At 36.0% G+C, this 17440-nt stretch overlaps 1 protein-coding gene across 2 annotated transcripts; it reads left to right on the top strand.

Moving 5' to 3' along the window:
• The first annotated feature begins 2524 nt into the window (after nt 1-2524).
• Nucleotides 2525-15825, top strand: LOC140875694 (DExH-box ATP-dependent RNA helicase DExH8). Of its 2 annotated transcripts, XM_073279464.1 has the most exons (14): nt 2525-2793; nt 3123-3300; nt 5060-5233; nt 5354-5504; nt 6806-7120; nt 7274-7420; nt 7485-7665; nt 11767-12044; nt 12122-12241; nt 12373-12517; nt 12589-12857; nt 12981-13175; nt 13980-14504; nt 15341-15825. In XM_073279464.1, exons 1-14 carry the CDS (start codon nt 2649-2651, stop codon nt 15551-15553), a joined length of 3036 nt encoding a protein of 1011 aa, XP_073135565.1. In that variant the 5' UTR covers nt 2525-2648; the 3' UTR covers nt 15554-15825. The 2 variants fall into 2 exon arrangements, with proteins under 2 accessions (XP_073135565.1, XP_073135566.1); XM_073279465.1 differs by lacking the exons at nt 2525-2793; nt 3123-3300 and adding an exon at nt 3333-4044.
• The last annotated feature ends 1615 nt before the right edge of the window (nt 15826-17440 follow it).

Raw genomic sequence — 17440 nt, forward strand, 5'->3', positions numbered from 1 at the left:
ATAAATTATAAATTTAGATATTTAATAATTTCATTAAAAACTAAATTTTATATTTAGAGAAAAATATAATATTCTTATTAAATTTTTTAATTTTATTCTAATAAATAAATTTATAGATTCTTTTATCTATTTTTCTTGAGTAAATATGTAAATCCTATAAGTCAAATATCAAAACTATTATTTTTTTCATTTAAGAGCTTACTAATAACGAACATGGTCATAATCTAATAAGCCGAATATTGTAAATCTTAAACTTGTTTTTGGATTCAAATATTAATTTTTGGTGTTAAACAAAATAATCAAAGAAGACTATACTGAGTTACCTAAACTGGACATGGATGAGCTCTCAATTGTACAAGTTTCATGCTGAAATCAAGTTGACATAACTGAAAATGGTAATTGATTGTGTCCATGAACTCAATTGGAAATATCGTTGGACAAGTTACTTCGCCGGACACTTAGAACTCAAGAAAATCAACTGAATTCAACCACGCAAGAGCATAACTGAAAAAGAACTTAACTAAAGATAAGCTCAATTAGACGTAAAATTCAACTAAATTGAACTATCTAAACTAAACTAGTCAAGGAAACCGAATTGAGCTTAACTGAAACTGAAGTTGTACAATCAGTAGAGAAAGACAATCAGTCGAAACCAACAACCTTTAGATAAAGTTTATTGTACACTATAGCAAAGCAGAATGTGCAGGTGCACAACCATTTTAGTACAGATTTCGGAGATTGTTAACGTTGGGAAAACACAAGGCAACGGGTTTTTATTGTACGGAGTTTTTTGAATTATTTTACCATTGCATTCTGATCTAAAAATAAGGGGAAAGACCAGTTGAGAAAGATCCTAGCTCGAAAATAATTCTTCTCTCTTATTAAGTCAACTAAAGTTATCTTTCAAAGATTTAAGCTTACTTAGAAGAATCATATTGAGTCAGAGAATTCAAGCACACGTATAGAGTCTCTGTCAAATCATTGAAGATCATATTGTGCTAAGCTTTGAGTTGTAATATTTTTTGTAAAAAGATCATTCGAGGTGTTGTAATTTATCGGTCAAGGACTGATTTGTATTTTATTGAAGTCTAGGAGTTTCAGTTTTGACAGTGTTTAAGTCTAAAAATAAAGTGAGATATTACAAGAAGTTGTAATATTCAAAGTCTTCTAGCAATCTAGAAGTTCTGGGATAGACAGTTGGGATGAGTCTAATCTTGGAGTTGGGTGTTGCAATGTTGTAATCAAGGTTTTCTAGTATATCCTTCCATCTAGAGGTGAAAACGAATCAAATCGAGCTGAACCATGGTAAAAATTTAAGATTCGAATTTGGCTCGAAGTATATTTGAGTTCGAACTCGATTCAAAGCTCAAAAATTCAACTATTTTGGCTCGAGTTCGACTCGAAATATTCAAACCTATTCGTGAACTATTGCTCGTATATTATGATTCAAAAAGCTCGAAATGTTCGAAAAGGTTCGAAATATATATATATTTATATTATATTAATAAAATATTAAGACTCATGAACTATTCGAACTAAATAATTTTGGCTCGAGCTCGACTCAAAAAAAAGTTCTAACATGTTCGGACTCGGCTCGAGTTCGATAAGTTCGAATACGAATCAAATATTATCGAGCCGGCTCAAAAATCTTGCGAACTGGCTCGATTCGTTTACACCTCTACTTCCATCAGTGGAAAACGGGATGACATATAAGCGAGATTCTGAAAAGCGCAAAGCATGACAAAACGTGACGATCAAGCTTCACAAGCTTAAGCGAGTTTAGAACAGGCTTACGCGTGAAAGACATCATTTTTAATATAATTTTAATTATATTAAGTTAATAATAGAATAAATAACATATAAATTTAAAGATTTTAAGAATAAATACATAAATTTTCAATTTATAAAAAATATAAGACTAAAATCAACGAATTACCTAAAGTATTTTTTGTTTTGTTTTGTTTTTTGCTAAGTCAAGTTTCATCTCTTAGTTGCAAAGAAAGAAAATATCAAACAAATTTAATTTTGATGCTTTTAAAATTATTTCTAAAAAATTTATATTATTAAATTATTATTTACATAAATTTAAATTTTATATTATTTTAAAGAATTATGTTTTTCACGTTTAATATAGTCAACAGAAGGGATGACCTCTTTTTTTTCACACTTATGCTCACGATTCACGCTTAAGCAGTTCTTTTTCTCGTTTTTTAGAACACTAAATAAATCTGCGTTCTTTACTTTCAATATAGTCAACAGAAGGGATGGCCTCTTTTTTTTTTTCAAACTTATGCTCACGATTCACACTTAAGCCGTGCTTTTTCTCGTTTTTTAAAACACTAAATAAATCTGCGTTCTTTGCGTTCTTTACTTTCAATCTAGCATTTTTATTCAGACTAACCATTTGATACGTGTTCTAAATATATATAATAATAATATATATATATAAAAATAAAAAAGATGGGATAATATTTTTTGAAAAAAAGAACATGACCTGAATGTCCTATTGGTAAATGGTTGAGTTTGACGCTGACTCTGGTCATTCAAAAATAGAGGACGAAGAGTGAGGTGGTTTGTGCAGTAGAGCGACCGTACGTCTCTGCTCCGCTTCCATTGTTTAGGGTTTTAGTCCTGTGCACAACGGCATAATGACGTCATCTCCGACGTTCTCGTCTGCATCTTCTTCCACGGCAGACAATTTTTCCGGTCTTCCGATCATGGCTATGAGAAGCAAAATCATCGACAAGATTATGGAGAATCGTGTCACTCTCATAGTTGGCGAAACCGGTTGCGGTAATTCTTTTACCAGCTTTTATTTCGCACCAACTACTCTGCACATTAAAAGTTCAGAGGAATACGTTTTTTGGTTTCTTTCAAGCGGATTATGTTTCAGCACTATTGATTACTGTGTTAGTGTATGACTACTTGCTACTATTAGATGATCGCTTGAATTGCAGACGAAAATTTTTACCCAGTTTAATTTCATGACGCTGTTCCCCTGAGTTGTATTGCATGCTTGTTGATAATATATTGATTCCCTCCGGTTGCCATCTTTATGGAAAATTGGTTATGATTTGTTGTCACTGGAATCTAATGTTCCCAAATTATTGCCACCATTTTAGGTAAGAGTTCGCAAGTCCCTCAGTTCTTGCTGGAAGCAAATATGGAGCCCATACTTTGTACTCAACCAAGGAGATTTGCTGTTGTAGCTGTTGCTAGAATGGTGGCAAGGGCTCGTAATTGTGAAGTAGGTGGAGAAATAGGGTACCACATTGGTCACTCCAGGGTCTTATCAGCTAGGTTGGTGGTGCACCATTAACGTGTCAGCCTAACTAATTGCAATCCATACAGCAAAACCACACCACACCACACCACCCCTCATCCCCCACTTTACACACCCCAAACAAGGGGGAAAAACTGTTAGCGCATATTGTCAGTTGTCAAGTGAGCTGCTTTCCTGCTTTCTGTTGGGAAACACCCATCAAGAAAAGTTTCAATAATGATATTTTGATGCCAAGTTTTGAGCTTTCTTCCTCCAAAAGATTCACGCTTTCAAGCATGAAAAATCTTGTGATTGTGTTTAAAATAAAATCCATGGTTGATCACGCACATTGATGTCTACTTTTAAACAATAAGATATCGCTTTAAATTAAGAGCTTAATATTCTGTTGACCTGAACAATGTTGTAAATGGCGGGAGGGGGTGGCGGGGCGGTCAGCGACCGCCTACCGTCTCGGCCGCTTAGGCGGTTGAATTTTTTTAGCAGTTTTTTATAGATAATTATATGTAATCATGTAATGTAATAACAAATAGTCATAATTTTGTGTTTAATATATGTAACTAAATAATGTTTATCCATAAAGAAGCTTCATACAATATAATACGATCCAGACAAAGTGCAAATAAATATATAAACGCAAACTAACAAGATAATTAAGGTGGTGGTTGATGGGCGATGGTGGCAGCAACGAAAGGGAGACTGTTTGAGGCAGGTGGTGACTAATGGTGGAGGACACTCGAAACCAAAAGTAATCAAAAGAGAATGTGAGATGTTGTTATTGTATCTAAGGTTTTTTTAAAAAATTGATTGATTTTGACTGATTTTTAAAATTTTTTGACTTTGATAGTTGACTGTGATTTTAAAATCATTAACCGTCTCGACGGCCGATTGTCCGCCTCGTCCGCCAGATGGCCTCGGACCGCCTTAGACAAAGGCGGAGCGGTCGAGGGCCGCCTACCGCATAGGCGGTAGCCTCGACCGCCATTTAGAACTCTGGACTTGAACCATTTACAAGTTGATATGCTCGTGATGTCACTTGTCTAGAATCCTAGATATATATATTTACAAGTCATATTCTTGTCAGACTCGGAACCTCATAGTATTATATATCATGTGTGTTTGCAACACAACTTGTTTGAATGATCAATATTGATGTTTTTAATGAATTTTCTAGTCTTTTTCTTTTTCCTCGTTTCGAGAAGACCTGATAAAATCTGAACTCTATTGTCAACATAGTCCATGCCCTGCTTATTTTCCTGTATGGATATGATTGGTATTGCCAATTTGTACAGGAGCAATCTAACACTACATGTCAAGATAATTGGCATGGTCTTGGTACCCATCTCATAATTTATCCTACAGTTTTTATCCTTATGGCTGTATTGAAAATACCCTTTGATGACTTTTTGCCTGCTCAGCATGCAGGCTGCTGACCTGTAGGTGAACTAGAAACTCATCAATTAGCAGGTTTTCAGAGGAATAAATAGGCTACATCACCAAGAACATGAATCTCTGTGGTTTTTGAGGAGAAGAATATATTGATATATAGATTTCATCTTTTTTATATCATTTGATAGATATTGCAAAAATTATAACATCAATTCAATATGAATCATCTGTCATCCTTTGATTCCTGTATGTAGCTCCAGCCCTTGGTTTCTATAATTTTTACTTTTTTGTGGATTCTCATGTAATATTGTTATGTTTTTTGAAGTAATTTTTGTGCCCGGCTATTATAGTGGCTGAGATTATAATGTCACTGCCTCATGTGATTGTCAGCTCTAAGATCATCTTCAAAACTGCTGGGGTTTTGCTGGATGAAATGCTGGAGAAGGGACTGAAAGCACTCAAGTATAAAGTTATAGTTCTTGATGAAGTTCATGAAAGATCTGTGGAGTCTGATCTCGTTCTTGTTTGTGTTAAACAGTTTTTGCTTAAAAACAGTGACTTAAGGTTAATTACTATTTTAGACAGACTTCGTGCAATTCCTTTAAGACTATCACGTGGCACATGAGCATATCATTATTTAACTGACTCTAGTTTGAGATTCTGAGCAGATTCTTGATGTTTTAGGTTGGTTTTGATGTCTGCTACCGCTGATATTTCACGATATCGAGAATACTTCAGGGATCTCGGTAGGGGTGAAAGAGTAGAAGTGTTGGCAATTCCTCCTGGATCTGGGAAGGCCACCATATTTCAGCACAAAGTGTCCTACCTTGAGCAGGTATTGCATTTTGAAGTGCTCATATTACCTGTCCATGTCATGTTGTCTCTTGAAGCATTGGTTGATGAGTAACATGTTAAAAAAACACTTCTCCTATTCTCTTTTAAAGTTGGGTCACATGTCTTAAAACACACAAGTAACTCACTGAAATTTTTTTTGACAAGTAACTTGCTGATATTTTCAAGGTCCAAAAGTTTGAAACGCATGAACTCAGAATTGGAGTTAATGATTTGCCAATGCACCAAGGCACAGTTGGTTTCAATAACTCATTTATTTTTATTTATTCAATAACTCTTGTTTTGTAGGACAAGTCAACTCTTTTTTTGTAGGACAAGTCTAACATTTGTTGATGGGAACATTCATATATCTTTAATGCAGTAACTCACAAATAGATAGCTTGTGCTGCAGTATCTCATTTTATTTTTGAAGCTGTTAAGTTGCATTTCTATGTTCCAGCACATTTACAGATGATCAGTTGCTTTAAACAAACCCAGAATCTTGTTTCTATATTGATATGGGTGTTTATGCACTAAAACACAATTGAATTCCATGTGCCCACACAATTGGTTGATGGTTATATCCACACAAGGTCCAAAAGTTTGAAATGCATGAACTCAGAATTGGAGTTAATGATTTGCCAATGCACCAAGGCACAGTTGGTTTCAATAACTCATTTATTTTTATTTATTCAATAACTCTTGTTTTGTAGGACAAGTCAACTCTTTTTTTGTAGGACAAGTCTAACATTTGTTGATGGGAACATTCATGTATCTTTAATGCAGTAACTTGCAAATAGATAGCTTGTGCTGCAGTATCTCATTTTATTTTTGAAGCTGTTAAGTTGCATTTCTATGTTCCATCACATTTACAGATGATCAGTTGCTTTAAACAAATCCAGAATCTTGTTTCTATATTGATATGGGTGTTTATGCACTAAAACACAATTGAATTCCATGTGCCCACACAATTGGTTGATGGTTATATCCTATCCCCCCCCCCTCTCCTTATAACTCAAGGATAAGCAACTCTTTTAGATATAAATGGCATCCCAGATCATTACCAAACTGAACAATGAACGAAATTACCAATGTTGTAGGATACTTATGCTGGACTGCCCTGTAAATAACAGTTTTGAATATCTTTTTCATTCAACAATGTTATTGTAATTGAGTTTTCTGTTGCAAAAATCAAGTTGGTGCTGTACGTAAGAAGGAAGAATACGTCAAACTTCAGCCTTTTGAATTTCTATGTAGTTCTTGTTATCTGTATGATTCCAGTGATATGAACTGTCTGTCTTATAGATTGTGGAGCTTCTTGGAATGAAATCTGAGAATCTTTCATTGGAATACTGCTCTGGATCAAGCCCAATGATGGCCATGGCCGATTTCAAGCCTGAAGTGCACAAGTTAATACACAACTTGGTATTGCAAATTCACAATAATGAGGCAGATATAGAAAAGAGTATTTTGGTCTTTCTTCCAACGTACTATGCACTAGAGCAACAGTGGTTCATCTTAAAGCCCTTCAGTGACCTTTTCAAGGTCCACATTTTGCATAGTAGTGTTGACACGGAACAAGCTCTCAAAGCAATGAGAATCTGGAAGTCACATCGCAAGGTAACATGATCTTTCCTTTATTTTGTCCAAGGTCATGTGACTATGATGGCGGTAATGTTAAATAGATAGGTCACTTGATATATCCTGCAGACTTCTCTAAACTTATATGCAAGGATTTTATGTCATTGAGATAAACCATAATCATCTGTGCAGATAATACTGGCCACAAATATTGCTGAATCTTCAGTTACCATACCGAAAGTCGGATATGTCATTGATTCCTGCCGTTCCCTGCAAATTTGCTGGGACAATAATAGGAAGACAGACTCAGCTGAGCTTGTCTGGGTTTCTAAATCACAGGTATTGCATGAAATGTGGTTGGTTTTTAGTAATTGTACATGAGATTGTTAATTAAATGTTACAGGCTGATCAGCGAAAGGGAAGAACTGGTCGGACTTGTGATGGTCATGTGTACCGCTTGGTAACAGGGTCATTTTTTGGTCAACTGGATGATTTTGAGTCCCCTGCTATACTGACGTTATCACTACGACAACAAGTGCTTCTTATATGCTGTGCTGAATCAAAAGCTATAAATGATCCTAAAGGTTCTAATTGAACTCTGTATATAAATATGGAACTTTAATTGCCATTTCTTCGACCTGAGTTGTAGATGAGATTGCTTAAGATTGAACGTGTTGACTTTAGTCGACTACTTTAAATTTTTCTGTGTGTTGACTTAAATTGGTTGACTAAAAATTAGTACTACAAAATTTACTCATCTGGAACCTTAACATCTGTTTTAGACACGCTCTACTGGATGGAAATGCAAGTAATTTTCATTTGGGACTCTCTTTGTTGTTCAATTGAAAGTGATTTGATATGAATGTTTCGTGTTCATGAACATCTCTGAGAAAAGTTATTTTTTGCGTGTAAATAAGAATCTTGAGATATTGCGTTGTTGCTTTTCTCAGCCTGTCATTAGTTACCGGTTTGTGCTAAGAACTTCTTGTCGACTTCGTTCCTCCAGTTCCTTCACATGGATGCATGTATCTTGTATTTGGCATCTTTTCTTATAATGGTTTTCATGCCAATCAATTCAGCTGAACTAATCCTTATTCCCATTTAAGTCCTACTTTATGCTTCAATCTTAGCTGACATTTGGGTCAGGTGGCAATCATCTTTACAATTGCATCATATCAAAGATCACCTACCAAATATAGCATCAAAAGTTATGATAGTTTTATTTTATCTATAATTCTTTGATTAATTAATTCCATTCTGTTATTAAGGTTTCCATCAACACCATTCCCCTTGTTTATTTTGTTGAATTTGTGCTCGATCATATTGTACACAGCAGCCATTTGGCTGTTGAAGATAGGATTGATATTTTAATTTTCAAGTTTTAACTTTATCGTTAATTATATAGGATTAGGAGATATCTTATCAAGTTTAAATAATGTGAGAGACTCCTATGCTTAAATGTAGATCTCAGATTTAGGTTGTTAGCCTTCTCTTCTATTTATATTTCTCAATCAGACTTGTAAATATATGAATAAATATATTTCTTCCCCACTCTTGTTGTTTAACATTGGCTGTCTGGAAAACATGCTTGTTTCTTGCCTGTATGACAACTACAATTTAACTATCAATTCTTAGCCAAAAAAATGATCAAGATGAAATATAATGACTGATGCTGTAATATAATTTCTTTTATGGAAATTGTATGTTAAAACTAGAGAATAATCTCTGTGCAAGAGTTTTCACTCTCCCCTAGCCTTGGCTAGTAAAACTCTCAACAATGAAAAATAACAAAGTTCTTAGTTATCGCCAACTTTCACCTATTATATTTCACTTTCCGAAGGCATTCTCACTTGAATTATCCAGAGTCACATAATGACCTTGGCCTAATTTATTTAGGCCCATGCCAAACCACCATTTTGACTAACTACTAACTAGACCCAACAGATTTAGGTTCCTTAAGTTACTGCCATCTTGAAAATCAGCCTTATCCTCAAGGATGGAGTTAACAAGTTGTATTGCAATGAGTTCAAGATCTTCATTGCCATAGGTTGAAGGCCAGTATAGTGCTGGCTCGACCCATTGCAGCCTCTGAAGTGATCCAGAACCCATGCTTCAGCTTCTGATTCATTCTTGGGACCATGGTCAGTGTCCATGTGAATGCAACTTGACTACTCCGTCTCGCGAAGTACCAATGTTGCATTTCGCTATTGTATGTCATGTGTTCTTGATATTGATGGATATTTTGTTCTCCCCATACCTCTTCCTTAGTCAAATAAGCAACTTCAGTGTCTCCTAGCGTTTTTGCCACGGTTTTTCTTGCAGCATTGAGAACTCCAGTTCTAGCACCTGCAACAACAGTTCTTATTTTTGGGAAATTAGTTCAGTCTAGCTTGTGCTCCAATTGCTCTCATTCCAATGTTAACCCTGCAACATATCCACGTCCTCCTAATACTGCCTCCACGCCCCTGGAACAAAGTTACTTTTATTACATATTCATTTTCTGCAGCTACTAAATCTCTTTGAGCTTTGTTAAGTTCCCCTACAACATTGAAACAACTATATCTGTAGAGTCAGAATATCCAACCAACCTATCTTGATGCTTGATGTCTAGTAAGGTTCTCAATGATATATGTGTGGTGCTTATCAATTGATGGTAACTTCCGAATGCCGGAACATCTTTTCCCCGTGTCTTTTGTAGTTTCAGAAGAAGGAACTGCCCGAAGCACTCCACTAGACATGGTCCTATAAAATCTCCGGTGTTAATGACAAGGGTGTCTTCACATAGAGCGACACCCATTACTTTAGTGACAATTGATTGAGCCACGACCGAAGTTCCGGCACTAAGACAGTCTTTCCAATATTCTAATTCTCACCGACATTTGTGAAACCCAAAAATACCCCAGGGAACTTAATAATTTTCAACCCAGCTCCTAAATTCCCCAACACATGACAGAATACATCAGACATCACAAATTTTTTTTATTATTATTTGAAAGCCTTAACACTAATTATGTTCATTCCCTTAAATAGCATCCTCATTATCTTAGATGAAAACCTTATAATATAATGGTGTCTTGCTCCATTGTCTAGTACCAAAATAAGGAGTTTTACAAGCATACCTGTGTGTGGATTCTTCCCAAGCGCATAAAAAACAACAAACTCATGAAATGCACTGCAAAAATATAGAAAAATGATAAAATGCCTCTTTGTCTGCACTTCGCTTCTTATATAAATGATACTTGCATTGCTAATTGTCTGCAATCTTGAGTGAGGCAATAACCCTTTCCTCCCAAATTTTGCTTCCGAGAACATGAATAATTGGCCTTTGCAACTCGTGGTTCCTTTTGCCTTAACTTCTTGTCTTTGTTGGGTTCCGTTGCTTGTTGTGGACTTTCTGCTGATCACTAGGGAATGTAAAGTATAATAACTCTCTATAAAGTACGACCACCTAGCTTTCGTTCCCTTCCCTTCTTGGTTGGCTTGATCGCCGTCGCCGATGCATGTACGTGGCATCGGGCCCAACCCACACTTAGGATGATTGTGGGTTGTCTAATTTGAGCCCAACGTGGCACCTTTATGCATGCAATGGCCAAACTTATCCCTGTCAATTTTTACTTAGCTTTAATGCTCAACTGCGACAAAACTTCAGCTTCTTCACTCTCCTCCAAGGGCACTTGACTGGTTAAATGGCCTTGCATTGATTTTATTTGGATGCCCAGGGATGATGGGTTTTGTCCTCTAATATTCGTCTCCAACTCTAGTCATTTGTTTAGTATAATCTGCCCCTTCGTCACTTCCCTAGTAGTAATTCGGTCTGTAGATTTTCTCCCCAAAATTTGCTTCCTTTTTGGTTGTGTAGTTTCTCTTTTGAGAGCACACAGTTGGATTCAACTCCTCCGAAATTAGGTTCGATCTCTCTTACGGCTTGTTTCGATTCATCACTATGATGCCATTGTTTCATGCTTTTCATTTCCTCCTCATCAATAGTTGGTTATGGGATTCTTTATGGCTTGGTGGATGAACTCCTGACTACTGGTTGTGGAAATCTTGTTGTGTGTCAATGTTTCTTCAGGCCGTTAGCTACACTTCTTCCCCTCTTCGCAGGAATGTCTCCAGTAACTCCTTAAGGCCCTAACATTATCCTGGAACTTCAACATCATCAAATCCATATTCCGCACCAGCAAATGCATATTCCAATGCATCAACCCTCGTGTCCAACTGCATGGTTGCCATCTTTCCCGCAGATTATCCGGTAGTTCGGATCCTTGTTGCAACCAAAATTTAGCTATTGAATTTTTTAAAATAGCAGTCAAGAAAGAATATAATGACCACTGTTGGAATATATTTCATGAATGGAAACGGTACGTTAAACCGAAAGAATAATATCTGTACAAGAGCTCATTCTCCCTTAACCTTGGAATTTGGATAGTAAAATTCTCAACAATGAAAAATAAGCGAATGCTTAATTTAACCAACTTCCACCTATGATATATCCCTTGCCCTCTTCCCCAAGGCATTCCCTCTAGAATTTTCTTCATAGTTACATTATGACCTTGGCCCAATTTATTTTGGACCATGTCGGAACCACCATCTTTACTAACTAGGTCCAATATAGTTGAGTTCCTAACTATCACCTTCAGGCCCTTGATGAGAGGGGGATCTTCACTTTTATTTCTTCACTACAGCACTGTTTCAGAAGGCTATGGATCCTCCAGACCGCGATGTTATTGACGATGCTCTGGATTTACTCGTTCACATGCATGCTTTGGAAAAGGCTTCCAGGGGCCGTCACGAGCCTACATTTTATGGAAGATTGCTTGCCAGTTTCTCTCTATCATTTAATGCTTCTGTCCTCATTCTTAAATTCGGGGCCAAAGGAATGCTACGTGAAGGCATTCTGTTTGGTATATTGATGGACCTACAACCTTTACCGATTCTTCATCCTTTTGGGCGGGAACATCGGGTATTATCTTGTTGCTGTTGGTTCTTGTCTTTTATCTATTCAAAAATTCCAGTTTAATAAGAGGACACTTTTTTCAGTTCCTGGAGTACACTTTTAATTATTATAATGGGGACAATAAGAACATCGGGCTAGGTAAAAAAGAGGCGCTTTGCATGGGAAACTTCTGTGCCTACGAATTTTGGCAGCGTGTCTTCAAGGTACATTTTACCTGATTCATAGAATGTTCTCTCTCTCCCAAACAGAGGCGCTGAAATATTTAACGTCGAGCAGATGATGTTTTGATTCACAGATCACAACAATGTAACCTGTGTGTTGTTCTTTTCTCTAGGATAAATATCGGCTTGATCGGGTAAAAGACATCTGGAAGATTGATGAGGTTGAGGATAAAACAATTTCAATCTCAAAGTTGGAGGAGGAATGGTGCTCATTTCACAATCTTGTCATGCCTGCGCTTCGTCTAGTTACAGAAACATGTATAAGCTCCTTCGATCTTTTTATTTGTTATTGTTTTTGTTTACCTTATCTTGAACATCCTAATTTACAGATGACGAGATCCTTAATTCTTTGCATCGGTTTCGTCCGATGGTGTTGCTTATGTCAAACAATCTACCCCCTTATTACGAACCATATGAATTTCGGCATGCTTGCCATCTTAAGTGCGAGCAAAGTGAAGAGACTGATGCTTTTGATATTGATGATGAACAAGTTGATCTTGAGGGTGAATCGCAGAGGTGTACTGCTGTACCCTTTGTTGATTCCAAGGACTTTCAAACAGATGTTGTGGCGAGAACATTTGCATCTATCGTCAAAGAGGTATCACAATTTTGCTTTTCAAGGTTTTTTGTTCATTCTTATCTTTTTTCATGTGAAATGGATAGAATCTGCTTACCACTGGCTGTTTGTGCTTACTCAACCCGCCATTATCATGTGAAGTAGATGAGAATCCAGCTTGCCCAGGATGTATCAAGCGAACAGAAAGTACCTTCTTATGGGAATGGGCGGTATGTTGACACAGGTGTATCGATGTGTAGATTTTTTGCCAGTGGTTTGTGCAATAGGGGAAGCCATTGTTTGTTTTCTCATTCGCTCCACGCAAAAAAACCTGTTTGCAAATTCTTTTTCTCTTTGCAGGTATATTTTTTCCCCTTAAAGTTACCCTTGATGAAAACATTATTATTTGTTTTTTATTTTTTTCTATCATTCATCAGTGCATCATATGAGAACAATGTGGTCAACATTTGATACATGGGTTATCTGTAGTGTGTAGGACGCATAATACTTAGGTTTGTAAATGCTTATTTTCTATCCTCTTCCCTGGATGCTCTTTATTTCTGTTCATTATACCAATGCTACCGAGATTCTGAAGTTAATAATTAAAATTTTAAAATTGACCGTGTAAACAGTGGTTTCAGATTGTCAAACTATGACCTTGTTGTGGATAGTAATTTTGGCCCTTCTGAGCCACAAAATGGGTAACTTGTGTTAGTTGAGAAAGAAAAGGATAATTTTCCAGGTCTCTTTCATTCTCTGATGTTTCAGTCATTAAATAGAGACAAAGGGCGGGAACGAAAATTTGATCCTTTATTCTAATAAAAGTCCAAGAGATACACGGCATCTCATAGAGTTTCCTTTGTTAACAAACTCCTTAATCATCTAGTCTACTCTTTAAATTCGAAGAGAAGAGATAAGTATGGATAAGATCCTACTGCATCTAATAATTAAATAGTTATCTGATATTCAACAGCTTCATTTCTAATTTCAGATGCTCTATCAAGAGGCTCGAAATCAGAAGTTCGGTTTATTAAACAAATTGCATTCCATGTCCTACCATATATATTTCTCCAGATGATCTTTACTGCCAAGTGCCATCCAACTCTTAATTACTTTTCTATTTCTCCAGGGTGTAAAATTTGACTGATTTCGATGTATTTGCAGGGATGCCGCAATGGAGTTTCTTGTTACTTTTCTCATGATTCAGATTCATTAGCCATGACAGATCATGAATCAAGTTCTTACTGGCAAGAGGAAGAAGGCAGTGATGTTGAATCTCTCCTGCAATATTTTCCTGCTTCTTCAGAAGGATGCATTCTAGTATTAGATGATATAGATCTTCATTTTTCTTCTTATATTTCTCAGTATATTCATGCTTCCCGTATAATTTCCACGACATCTCAGACAAATCCCTCCATTCTAAATCCATCTCTGAAGGTGACCAACATTTTGTGTGGACTTAGCCACCCAAATGAGACTATCCTTTTCAAAGCAGGGTGTAGTGAAGTTCCTTGGAATGAAATCAAATGTGTGTTATGGTTTCCTAGAATTGATAGTGAACATGGGGATGAACAGAAACATTTGATGCGAAATTTCTTCATTTATATGGCCATCCGGTTATTGGCAGATGCTCTACATGAAGTGCAAGTAATCCTGACTATGAACAATATTCGATTCTCACAAATACAGGTATTGGAAGAAGTCTGTCTATTCTCTTTTGAAGTTACCAAAGGATAACTAATTAATTATAATATTTTATTTTTCCCTTCCTGCTGACAACATTCTCTTAACTAAGACCATCAGTGTAGAATGGTGTTTGCATGTAAATTGAATCTACACGGATGACATTTGAGAATCATGAAATGGCATTGGGGCTAACTTTATTGGAACAGCTCTAAAGTAGTGTTTGAGAGAGCTTCTAGGAAGCACTTTTCAGCTTCTCGTTAACAAAATTTCACAAAATTTCAAAATTTTGTTAATGAAAAGCTGAGAAATGCTTCTTAGAAGCTCTCTCAAACACTACCTAAAACTTATATGTGTGATTTTGTTATTTGTGGCAGTTTAAACTAAATAACCAATCAAAAAGCAATTAGCCACATTTTATCATTCTTTTTTTTCTACCATGCGGATTCGCTAGGACCTCCTTTCAACTTATAGCTTTCTCGCTGGATAAAGATATCATGTTGATACATGCCAATGTGGGACATCAAACTGAAAAGAGGATTAATTTAGTCAACACTATCCACACAACCATTAGTAATTTTTGGGAAAGATAGGTGAGTTCTAATATCTACGAGTGAGTGATCCGACCAAATTTAAGCTAATTGGACAAAATGGAGCACTTAGGACCTTAGGTGCAATATTCTATGTTAACGACTTGGTTTGAATCTTCTTAACTGTTCTACACAAGGAATTCAAGTTGTATGTTCTTTTGCCAAACATAGTGCTGATACATATATATATATATATGGTAAACTTCTGCTTGCAATGAACTTCCATATCTTATAGCTTACACTATATATCAGGTCGAACCAATGGCCAGGGAGTGTTTCTTCTTTCTTAAAGAGTCATTTCCATTTGATGAATCAAGCTTTGGGGAGTTGTTTGATGTGGTGACTGTCAAAAGGCCGCTATTGGTTTCAAAGCCAGTCTCCTATGTTTTCAAACTACATCCTCCCACGGACATTCAACATGGCAATTACAGGACTCTACTCCGACAGCATTTATATTTTAAATAATTTGATAGTATCGAATTGGAAGTTGGGTCTTTTTAGATCTGAACAGATTGTGCTGGAGAAAGAAGCATCCTAATGTTTTCTTGTTATGGTTTAGGTAGAGATGAAAGGGATTGATAGTTGAGCATTACCTGCTCAGCTTAAATATTTATTTATCTATCAATTTAAATAGGGAACTTTTCGGTACCCGTATGAAAATGTAGGCCACTGTCGAAACAAATGTGATATATTATTTGAGGACTTGAAACGCTTGGTATATTCAATTATTGGGTCCATTTCCTCCCTACCTCTTATTATTTTCCGCAGTTTCATCTTGGATTTTATATATCTATATTATATTTTCTGCAGTCTCTGACATATTTTCTTTTGAATAATCAAATTCTTGATTGTTTTTTGTTTGAATTTATACAACTAATATGATTTTTCTAGAAATAATATTTGCAGTTGGTTTGTTTGAAGTCATATGGGGAACTAGGGATCTAAAGAACATAATGGAAACGTTTCTAATACATTAAAAGTTACATATCAAATTAAATATTAGTTACTTATTTTATGGGTTTTTGCATTCGGACCCCCTGTGAAAGTTCTAATTGTCGTAAAACCCCCTATGATAAATCAATTGGCTTATTGCTCCTCGTGATTTTAAAACTTTGGCACACGGCCCCCTTCAACTGGTGGTGTGAGTACACGCGTTGTACATGCGAATTTTTATTGATTTTTGGTACTTTTTGTACATGGTCTGACTTAATTGCCCTTTATTATTCTCTTTTTTTTATTGTTTTCTCCTTCTTTCACAAGTCGTTGGGTTTGTTTGGCTGAGTAGGAATAATAATTGAAGGCAGCATCAATGGAATCTCAATCTCAAAGCCGATGCAGAAAATCCACGAAGCCCAACTTGGATTTAAGGTATCCGAACACACCAACTTGTTTCTGCAAGATTTTGGCCGATATCAGGGTTGTGGTTTCTGAAAAAAAAAAATCAAAAGGAACGTTGTATTACTGTTGTGCGAAGAATCATTGTGAATTTTTTCGTTGGTGTAAACCCCAAAGCTATAGCTTGCTACCAAATGGAGGTGAAGGTGAATCATTTGGAGACATAGGTGTAAGTTATAGTAGCTACGATGGTGTTGAGAGGCAAGATGAAGAAGCAGAAGTTCTGTCCAAAGTGCAAGAGACCAAGAACGATTCACTTTCCACTACAAGTGCTTCACTTTCCACTGGATATGTGCATGTTAGTTGGGTTGCTGCGATTTTCTTCCTCTTGGTGCTCATCGTTCTCTTGGTCAAGTGAAGCGTGTATTGTATTTGAATGATGTTTGTACTCTTTTAGTTTCTGTCAACTTGAATTAGGCAGATGAATGTAATGTAATGTAGTTAATTTCTGCCATATTTTGTTGTTATGAATGAAGAAAGTTTGATTGTGGTAATCAATATTTTGTATTTCCTTTGTTAAGGTTAGCTTAATGTGGATTTGGAAATAAGATTGCAATAAACATTGTATGATCATAATAAAATGGTAACAACACAAAATGACACCAAATATAACAATCTGGATAATGGATCAAAATGGTAGTTTGCAATTCATAAAGTACCAAAACATACACCAAAAACTCAAAATACAAAAAATTGCATCATGTTTGTTCCATCTCATCTTAAAAGAGTAGCATATCCAAGACATATATAAAAAAACTAGCCAGAATTCTTTCATTCCAAAAACTCTACTACCAATTATTCCAGACAAACAAGAGCATATCCACATCTGAATTTTTCATCTTAAAGCACTTGCACTTGAGCTTGCATTTTTTCCTCCAACATGAGCTGTTGCACTAGATCTTGCACTTCTTCCTTGTGTTGAACCATGGATAGTGGCAGTTGCAGCTGCTTTAGAGA

Source organism: Henckelia pumila, chromosome 1 (assembly GCF_033568475.1).
Source record: "Henckelia pumila isolate YLH828 chromosome 1, ASM3356847v2, whole genome shotgun sequence".
In the NCBI taxonomy this organism is placed as follows: Eukaryota; Viridiplantae; Streptophyta; class Magnoliopsida; order Lamiales; family Gesneriaceae; genus Henckelia; species Henckelia pumila.

Coding starts and splice junctions, on each gene's coding strand:
- LOC140875694 (XM_073279464.1), top strand. CDS start 2,649: ATGACGTCATCTCCGACGTTCTCGTCTGCATCTTCTTCCACGGCAGAC. Junction 2,794..3,122: donor AGTTGGCGAAACCGGTTGCG/GTAATTCTTTTA, acceptor CCACCATTTTAG/GTAAGAGTTCGCAAGTCCCT. Junction 13,176..13,979: donor AATTCTTTTTCTCTTTGCAG/GTATATTTTTTC, acceptor ATGTATTTGCAG/GGATGCCGCAATGGAGTTTC.